The sequence below is a fragment of the Macrobrachium rosenbergii genome, chromosome 2 (assembly GCF_040412425.1).
Source record: "Macrobrachium rosenbergii isolate ZJJX-2024 chromosome 2, ASM4041242v1, whole genome shotgun sequence".
Lineage (NCBI taxonomy): Eukaryota > Metazoa > Arthropoda > Malacostraca > Decapoda > Palaemonidae > Macrobrachium > Macrobrachium rosenbergii.
This window is the reverse complement of record NC_089742.1, coordinates 15,853,082-15,864,144: the sequence shown is the minus strand read 5'-3', so window position 1 is coordinate 15,864,144 and position 11,063 is coordinate 15,853,082. Positions and strand designations below refer to the sequence as shown.

At 32.9% G+C, this 11,063-nt stretch overlaps 1 protein-coding gene across 2 annotated transcripts in view; it reads left to right on the top strand.

The window, feature by feature from the left end:
- The window catches only part of LOC136843794 (uncharacterized), a 79,850-nt gene extending 75,617 nt beyond the window's left edge, over positions 1-4,233 (top strand). For both annotated transcript variants that reach the window (XM_067112545.1, XM_067112536.1), the window contains exon 6: positions 2,641-4,233. In XM_067112545.1, the coding sequence (XP_066968646.1) occupies positions 2,641-2,996 (356 nt within the window). In that variant the 3' untranslated portion in view covers positions 2,997-4,233. The remainder of the gene's footprint in view (positions 1-2,640) is intronic.
- Positions 4,234-11,063: the final 6,830 nt, after the last annotated feature.

The window sequence follows — 11,063 nt, the reverse complement described above, 5'->3', positions numbered from 1 at the left end:
CCAAATTACATTGTACTTCATACATATTTAATATAGTCTTATTGTTTTTATGTCATATCTCTTATAAGATTTTTGTACATAAATATAAGTTGAGGCTTTTTTACCCTCAAAACTGTTTCCTGATAAAAACTGTTCACACACCTTCCATTTATCTGTATATCCTATCATCTGTTATTCTTTTATAATCAAAATTTTACTATACACCTTACTTAGTATATTAATTGATTCTATGTTTCCATTATTTGTGCACTTACCTTTATGACCACATATGCTAAAGAACAATTATTCTGCTCACCTATTCCTTAACGCGAATTCTTATTTAGTTACTCATAGTCTGTGTATTTTTCTTTTCCTGGCTTTCATTTTTAACAAATAGAGAAGAGTAGAAAAGGCGTCTCTTTTAATCTTCTAGAATAGCTGTACTAGGGCCAGAACGACAATTGATCATTTTTGTTGAAGTTTTCGTGGCTCATGTTGTGACAAGGCAATCTGTCAGATTCTTGTTCTGTACTGAAATCTTTAAACTCCAAAACAATTTCACTATAACCACCACTCACGATATCTTTAACAGTAAACCACAAAAATATAACAATAATGTGAACTATAAAGTGCTTCGTGAAAATATTAAACTAAAAATCGTGATTGTAGAACAAATTTAAGGTTTAATTTTTATTATGAAAAAGCTGTAGCGCGTTTTTAAGTGGAAAAGTATTAAAATGCAGAAGAATGCCAGTGTGGAATGTCCTGATTATCTTCATTAACATGGGCAACTGTAAATTGTTTGCATGAGTTAATTTGGTTAAAAGCCTTCTACGATCAGATGCCCGCTATTCGGGATAAGACTATCACAGAAGAGGAAAAGCAAACGAAAATGACCCTCTTTATTCATAGGAAATAAGTTATACATAACTGGTTTAGATAGGATGGGTCTGAAGTTTATTTGAATGGAAGTAAATCAAAAATTTTTTGAAAACCGATCAAACTACGATTCTTATTTTAAATATGCGGGCAACATGAGTTAGCAGAGGAGAATTCTAAGAATATCACCCCTGCTTCGTTGCAAGAGGAAATTGAAGAGTAAAATTTATGCTATTTGGACATATTTTCTCTTTAATGCAATTTGTATTGAAGAAATTCAGCACCATAGTGAAGCCATGTTTGAAATTCAAACGTTCGCACCCAGTAATAAATACCGTGCATGTCGATTCATAATCCACTCCAGTGGAGAAACGGTCGGTCGACTAGGAGAGCTGTTAATCAGCTCAGTGGTCTGGTAAAACTAAGGTATACCTAACTTAACTTCGACTAGAAAAAGATAAAGTAAATGTTAAGTAACCCTAATGATTTTTCTTTATTACTGAGAAGCTTGCCAGAAGAGAAATAGAGTAAGAATGTACTGATTCAAAGTCTTGACAAGAAGATAGTGTCTGCGAACAATGTCATTGACTGCAATAGCAAAATTTGTGATGAAAATGTGATATCCCCTGAAGCCATCTCAGTAATACATGTCTTAGTATCCCAGAAACGTATAATCGGCTGGGGCCTTATTTAAACTGCTGCACGTAGAACTCGGTGCTTTCATCAAGACTACGATTATTCTGATGACGACAGGTAATAGGTAAAGAAATTCTTGGTGGAGAAGCCAGAGGCAGAGGCTATAATTTCGTGCCTGTGGGTTGAAGCCATAGAAAAAAAATTGAGTGGGAATTGCATTGGAACTGGAGGTAAGAATGGTCGAGGGTGTATTTTCCTTGATTTCAGTGTTTTGAAACTGACGTAGAATATTTTTATTTATTTTCAATTTTTTCTTGATTTTGCTTTGAAGAGTTAGGGAGGTTCTTAGCTCAAAAGTGAATATGCTGATTCCCAATATACAAAGAATTTAATTGCAGTTTGTGGAAATAGCAAGGCCCAGTTCATTAAGTGGGGTATTCGGTTACAGAACAGATACAAAGACATTATCACCGATGAACTGTGAAAGTTAGAACTCCATACATAGAAAGGAAAGATTCTATACTCTCTCTCTCTCTCTCTCTCTCTCTCTCTCTCTCTCTCTCTCTCTCTCTCTCTCTCTCTCTCTCTCTCTCTCGTAATCTTATTCTGTTATTTCAAATTTTTTAAGTACTAGTTGTTTGTGCTTTCATAAATTGGTTTTACAGAATATCGGTAAAAAGAAAAGAAACTCGTCACGCACACTGCTGCAGTTGGTTAGTTACCACTATAGTAGAAGGTCAGAAGCCCACACTGTTCCAATGAATTGCGATTAGTTACATCAACTGAGTCATGAGACGAAGCAATAACAGTTAGCCTTTTCTCTGTAATCTGGATCGCACTTATATTTATGTACCGAATTTTATATGCTGTGGAAAAGGATCACTCCTTTGCAGGTAGTGATTAAAAGTCTAACACAACAGAAAACTGCTGGTGTGAAATGAACTTACCATTTGTGACAGGAAATAAACGATTACATTTCTTTATGTGACTGCATGATCACTAGTTTATTGCTTTCTATTTTACTTGGACTTTGTGAAAAATCGGTTAGTACTGTACGAAATGGTTGTCACTATGTACTAATTTACTGGACCAGAAATTGTTTCCATTGCCGTGTCATTAAAATACCATAAATAAATGTCTTTTCAGGTTTTTTTGTGCTCACCTCACTTTGCATTGGGAAATATATACAGAATATAAAAGCAGAACGCAGGCGCCGTTTCATGTATACAGCAGGTGACAGTGAGTTCCAAACGCCATACCTCATGCAGGACATTACACAGGATCAAAGCTCTTTAGGTGGTCAAGGAGAACTTCACTCCCAAGGATATGATGCTTTACCAGAGGAATACGCGAGTATCAAAGTTCTCATCCCTCAGCCATGCGCCATCAAATTCCCTCCGAAGGATATGATCCTGCTTTGTATAGCTTTGAACAAAGAAGTCCTTCCAGTTCCAGGTATCAAACCCAGTTTAACCAGCCTGGAAGGGCATATCCAGGGATGATGTCTTCCGGGTTCTCGTCTCCATTTCGATCTTCTCCCGTGACTGAGAGATCTTTCTCTCCTGCCTCAGATTCAACTTACCTCAGCTATTATAGTACGAGGCCAGAAGCGCACACCGTGCCTATGAATTGAGTCTAGTCTCATAAATTGGGTGTCATGAAGTAGAGTAATAATGTTTAACTTTTTTATGAATTATCTGAATCGCACTTATATATATGTAAGGACTTTTATATAATGTAGAAGGGGGTCACTCCTTTTCAAGTGGTATTCAAATGTCTAAAACAACACAAAATTGAGTCGCATAAATTAGGTGTCTTGAAGTGAAGTACGAAGCAATAACAGTTAGCCTTTTGTATATAATCTGTGTCGCACTTACGCTTATGTAGAGACTTTTATGTAATGCGGAAAACGATCACTTCCTTTCAAGTGGTGCTTAAATGTCTAATGAGACACAGAAAACTGTGAAATGAACTTACTTTATCCCTTTGGAAATCACACATTTCCATGTTTTGTCAATTTTGCAGAAGCTTCCTTGGTCGCTATTCTTATTAGTCAGTGTGCTGAAGCCTGGCAACATCCTTCAATTTTATCGGGTGTGAAAGAAGAACAGAATAAATATCGGGCAGTCACTTCACGTCAGTGGATTTTAGGCAAAATTTATTAATAAGTTTCATCATTCTTAAATCATATTGTGTGTACGTGCGAGCGTGTGTCTTTTTTAAACGAAGACATGGTTTCATAAGAAATCTCAGTTCATTATATCTTAACAGAAAGAGATTACTTTATTAATTATGCTTTCCTACTGGCAGTGAACATTATTTTGACAAATGTAGCGACTCGGGAAAAGAAACAATTTGGTGCTAGTAATAGTATCTCATTATGAGACCAATTTTGTAACATGTTTAGTGATATATTTATGATTTTATTTTGTAATTTTTTTTTTTTTTGTATGATTATTCAGAACTAAACAGCATACGCGAAAGGTAGTATGTGTGTATGCGTTTCTGTGCGTGTGTTGCGTGGTTGAGCTTTTGTGTGCATTCTTGTTATACTTAAGAGTGCGTATATACACACATTAATATGCATTGCTTAAATGTGTATGATTACTTAAAATTTAAGCAAAAAATATATATTCGCACGCAATTAGAAAAATAGTTCATTGTAACGTGAAGCTACAATGTAAAATGAAATCCAAAGCCAATTAAAAATTTATAAAAATAAATACATGTGTACCTCAAGAGTGGTTTGTTTACATTCATTTCCATATTTTTGTTAAAGTCCATAAAGTTTTTGAGTGGTTTTCAAATCATTAATGAAGAAATGAAACCATGAATGTAGAAATTTACGAGGTATATCCGGGATCCTCTTGAGGTTTGTAAGTATTTTCTGGAAAAGAAGCAAATACTTCCTCATTTAGCTATGAGATTACTTATCAGTTTATTTGTGCTATGTCATGAGAAACAAAAAGTATTGAAATGAAACGTCATGAAAGTAAAAAAAAAAATCCTTCTATATTTGCTTTTCTTTTAAAACCCGAACTAATATTACTTTCATAATCTGATCGTCTCGTATTACTATGGATGCAAGACAACATTCTTAATTTATTTTCTAAAAACTATTCTGACTAATGTGATTTCAATCGTAATTTTTCCCTTTACCATAAATGTACATCATTTGAAAAGTGAAATAAAGAAGGAAGTCTGTTATAGATTCTATTATGGATTATATAAAATGGCCCTAACATCCAAATCCCAGTTCTTTTGATCTTATGGACGGAGTCCAAAAATTGCATTTACATCAAGTGCCACTGAGTTACCAAACTGGCCTTGAGGAAGATGAATGACCTTAAGATCCGTCATATTTCCTCAGTTATTATTCAATATGTATTCATATAATAATAAAATATCCTTTTGGAACACAAAGAGAGGTGTTTTTCTGCCCCAAGGAAAATTCTTAATTCTTAAGTTTACTAAGCAATTTGGTTCTTTAACATGCTCTTAATTTTGAGCAAAAATATGTCAAAATAACCTGTATAAAAGGCCATTTCTTATGACAATTCCTACATTTGTGGAGACATACGCTAACCTAGCTTTATTGACTGAGACCTTTAAATGCATCATATCTTGTCTTCGTGAAAATAGTCACTTCTTGAACGTAGGATGTTTGATTTCTTTAGTATTTAAATATGCTTTATCATAGTTCCATCCTTTTCGTTGAGAAAATAATCCTCACTGGAGTGCAGCTTTCTAATTCGTTTTCTTACAAATTCCTAGTCCAGTTTTCTTTTTGCTTTTAAACTAGAAATCAAATAAGCGTACGTGGAATGAAATAATGGAGATTATTTATCAGTGTGGTGACTTAAGACTGATAGGAGAAAATTATAATGAGAGACAAAATAAACAAATAAAGTAAGATTATTAAGGATAAGAATCAGAGATCTTAAGATCATTGCCTTTCCAAATGCTACTTGTGACCCTGATGTAGTGAGTCAAAGATTTGGATCCATTTGGGTTACCTTCTAATTCTGCTTTAAACATTTTAAACAGAGGCAACACATGATTGGGATCAGCTTTCCTCATAGGAACTATGTAAGAATCTGGAATTAATTTCATCAGTAAAGAGGGTAGCCAATGCTTTGATCAAATTCATGCAAGGTGAGCTGATACATACATACATATAAACATACATGCATATATATATATATATATATATATATATATATATATATATATATATATATATATATATATATATATATATATATATATATATATATATATATATATATATATATATATTATATATATTTATATATATATATATATATATATATATATATATATATATATATATATATATATATATATATATAATTTTATTTCACAGGAGAAAATAGGTTGTCTATGAAGATTTTTCTCTAATATTTTTGTTTATCTGAGGTATTTTTGTATGACATTCTACACTGACTTTTTACAGTCGGTGCAAGAGAAATATTTTTTAGAATACTGTTACTACTATTGTTACAAATTTTGTTCTTGCTTTCGGTTTCAGTAACATTTATAGCCCTTTTATAGTTTTTGAATAAGTATTCTTGAAGATATGATATGCTTATTTTTCAGTATATGCTAAAATACAACCAGACAATAAGCGCTTCTCCTTATTTTGTGAGCAAAGTTTTTCTCTTTTTGATGGCAGCAAGTGGAAAAACAAAACATAACATTCTAGTTCAATTTAAAATCATATAACTTTCATTCGGCACAAGTGCTACATTCCCATTACACTCAAAAAGCGTAGTCACTGAATAAGCAGAAATGCACTTTTGGTAAAAAAAAAAAAAAAAAAAAAAAAAATATGCCATTTATTTATTTCATCATTTTCAAAGTTTTGCCTTTGGCTCTTAGTTTGTTAAAGCAGAATGTAACGAACTGCACATTAATTGACGAACTTAAGCTTCACAGGTGAACAACAAAGAAGAATGTTGAATATGATACGAAAACTCATTCTTATCATGCGGCATGAGGAGGTGGTCAGTTGCTTTCTCTGGTGGTCAGTGGCTTTCTCTGCTGGTTGTAGAGTCCGGAGGTCCACATCAAGGCTCTTAATCCCTTTCATACTTTACCGTACTAAGGGCAGGAACATGTGCTGGTATAAGCCAGATCAATCTAAACCAACTACCGGCAGGAGGAGAACGTACAGAGATTACACTCAGTAAGAAGGCATCTGGTTTCATAGTCGGCAGAATGCTCCACTTCATTCCAGCTAAATTAACGGCAATAGAATTTTTATAGGCAGCCCTTTTAGAAGACAGCGGTTATTCCCGTACTTAATTATTTGATATGCATACAGCCTCATCATAAGTTGTAGAAAAGCATCAAAACTACCAACAACTCTCAACTAAAAGCATCTATTTGCAAAATAAGACTCAAAACAAGGATTACATGACTTGAGCATTGATTGACAGCAAACTATAAAAAATCTATCTAATGTATGTTTATACTGCATAGTCTCTGAGCCAAATCAAGAGAAAATATTGTGGAAAATTTTGAAAACTAAGTATTGATCAGATTAATTTCGCTGATAGGACGAATATATATATATATATATATATATATATATATATATATATATATATATATATATATATATATATATATATATATATATATTTATATATATATATATATATATATATATAGATATATATATATATATATATATATATATATATATATATATATATATATATATATATATATATATATATATATATATATATATATATATATATATATATATATATATACACACACACACACACACACACACACACACACACATATATATATATATATATATATATATATATATATATATATATATATATATATATATATATATATACATGTATAAGTAGGAAGGTTAGGGCATCTGGAACACCGCAGATTTAGAAGAAATTATATGGAAAACAGCCAGCGTAGCATTTCCAACTCATTGGACAAATTTTCCAGACGTCAAGTCTCATCTTCAGGCTGTAAAGAAAACAAATTTACTCATTAAAAACCGACTTCAATTTTTATTTTACTCTGTTTTAATCTAGACTAGTTAATGTTTTTTGGGGGGAATTTTAACTTTTATAAGTGTTAATTTTACTGAATCTGTTTCTAACTTGTAAAGTTTGTGTATTTTATAGTTCTGAAGATGAGACTTAACACCTAGAAAATCCGGCCAATAAATTTAAAATGCTGTGCCAGCTGTTTTCCATCTTATGCATTCTATATATATATATATATATATATATATATATATATATATATATATATATATATATATATATATATATATATATATATATGTATAAGGTCTAAGCGATGTCAGGCAGGGCAGCCGATCGAGGCTACGGCCTACTCCACCGCCAAATCACCCCATATAAAAATGGGAAAAAAGCACGTTAAAACGAAGAAGATATATATATATATATATATATATATATATATATATATATATATATATATATATATATATATATATATATATATACATATATATATGTGTGTGTATGTGTGCGTGTGTAAGATTGTGAAGCAGGGATTTCACGAAATCCCTGAAATTTTCAGGAATTCGTAAATCAACAATTCATTTAGGAACATTTGATCTCCGAGAGGTTAGTACTAAACACGGCGAAACAGTGATTCATCTACACTGTTTAGCCGCGTTTAGCACTAGCCCCTCGGGAATCAAATTATTAAGCCTGTTCCTTATCGGCAATGATAATGCGGTAAGTGCGTGTGACACTCCTTTTGAAGAGAAAATAGCGCTTCGGTATGATGGCACCTTTTTAGTGCTCTTTTCACAGGCAAGCTACCAGACGACAGCACCCTCACCCCCTCCCCCCCAGAAAAAAGAACTGGTCTGACACTGTCAAAAGTCACTTCGTCCTCAGACAACATTATCCTATGGGGCCAGTGACAAGGAAAAATTCATCTTGACTCTGGCAACTGTTTAATGATGGTTACCGACAGCCGCCAGTGCTTCCGAATACTAATAGATTTCTGCGTTAACTTTAATGCAAAGAAAGTTTTGTCATTAGCTCTGAATTTAACAATACATTTTTGTGCAAGAAAAAAAAAAGCTTTATTTTTACTTTCGACCACAACATGATATTTTCCTTAATTCACCATTCCGCTTGGTCTTGGCAGCAAACTGTAGGCTTTGGCGGCCTTGCAGACGATGTACTGGCGCCAGACGGTAACTCCGATGTTTGGGACCCTTATGCTGTTTCTTTGTTTCGTTCTTTCTCCGTTCGCCCCGCCCCCCCATCTCCTCTCTCTCTCCCCCTCTCTCTCTCTCTCTCTCTCTCTCTCTCTCTCTCTCTGTTAGAAAAGATTTCGTTTTCGCTCGTGCCAAAGAGTATATAAAATTAACAAATAAAGTTTCTTGATATTTATTTACAAAATTACTACATATGTATAAAAAAACAAATTATATCAAAGCGATTATATTGGTTCAAAAATGAGAAAAACCATTTACAAAAATTATTCTTTATTGACACAAGGACCCAAATGATGTTTTGAATAATTAAAAATACTTGTGTTCATTCTTTCACTGACTTTTCGTGGGAAAAAAATGTTTACGATTTCTACCAAATTAAATGTAACGCATCATCTGTTCACTAATAAAGTGTTCCATTTAGTATTGAGGCAACAAAAGTATACGTCTTCAGAAGTAAGTACAAGTAAAAATGCCTTCAAAATAAGTCGCACGATTTTTGCATATTTAACACAAAATTAAGATTCTACACTATTGCACGGTATTCAATAGAATAAAAGCAGCCCAGAACGGCAAATGAAATACAGAAGTAAGGAATAAACTATAAAGAAAAGAAATAAAAATTAAAAAAACCAAGGAAAATGGCAATGAAAATTAAAGCAAGGTTAATAAGCAAGAAAGGCATATAGATAAGCAAGATTAAATAAGATAAAAACAAATGAAAATTAATAGTCAGATAAATGATAAGAACAACAGATAAGAAACATCAATAAATGACAAGATAATAAAATACAATGACTGTTGCAGAGAGTAACGCAGAGAATATAGGAAAACCTAAATCATTTGGAATTGTTTGTTACAAAAAATCAAAAGGGTTTTAGAGAAAGAGTTATAAATAAATATTAAGAAGGACGGTTACTTCCATTGGTTTTCTTGAACTTTATGGCATGTTCAATATTGTAACCTTGTGAAACGATTATCCAAGGTTTCGTAAAAATTGTATAAAACACTACATGATTATTCAAGTCAAGGAGATTGCCATGGACTCACTAACACAGATTACGGGTAGCGAAATTAAATGATATACAACATTTCCTTGTTGCAAAGTAAGATTATTTATTTCTCATTTTTTCCCTTGATGAGATGCGCACACTTCAACCCAGCATGTTCATTTTTACCTTGGCTTTCAATATTTCTACTTTTCTAGTTAAATTCAACATTTTATCATTGCAACATCTTTCACGACAATCCATATGAAACGAGACAATTCCTTTTTTACTTTCATCCACAAACTTACACTCTTCCTATGATCTGTTTTCCATCATATCCCTAGATATTGTAAACAGACGCCTATTGAATTTGTTTGATACTGACTAAAATCTGATCTCCACCTTGACTACCTATTATTGCTTCCATCAATCATGCTATAAGTGAATTCCATATGGACCTCGTCTACGAGGTTTTTCTCTGACTGAATTAATGGCCATAATTATCATCAGTATAATTCATCTCTCATCGCCCTCACATTTAGAGAGATTACTTGCTATTATAATTACACATAATGATTTTTGGTGACAGGTGATGTAAACACAATAAAAAATTAAGCACCCCCCCGCCCCGTTTCATTATGTAATATTTTTACTTTATTTTTCACCTTTTATGTATTTCCTTACCCTTCAAGCACAACATTGGAACTCTATCAAATACCTTTGACAAATCCACAATTTCGTTTCCTCGTAGAGATTTCTCAAGGACCTGCCTTACAATATGAACTGTGTTCACCTAACTTTTACCTTTCATAAATCCAAACTGGAGGTTTTTGACTTTGAGTTTCCAGTCCATGGCCTGTTCTAATACCTTCATTATGCCTCAGCAGTTCTTTGGGGCAGTTAATAACAAGGAAAATATCGTAGTTAATATGTATATTTACATATATGATCACATGTTGCAATGAAAAAAATTGAAACAATGCATCCTATTAATTGTTATGTTCGACATTTGAATGCTTCACGTTTTCCTTATTGTCAACTTGTCGAAAGCCTTCATTTTTTAGCAATACTGGTTTCGTGATTGCAGAGAACCATATCAATTGTAAATACATCACTCAATGCACAAACTCCAGTCGTGCACCCTTTTCTAATTCAATAGACTACAAGCACTCCCATTCAAATGACCGTAGCTGGTTTATAAGCCATCTCTCCCGACTTCCCGTCTTGATCTATTAACAGCGAAATCATCCGGTACTTCTGTCAGCCGACTCCCCTCGCTCTTCCATTTCACGTGTATAAACCAATCAGTAAAC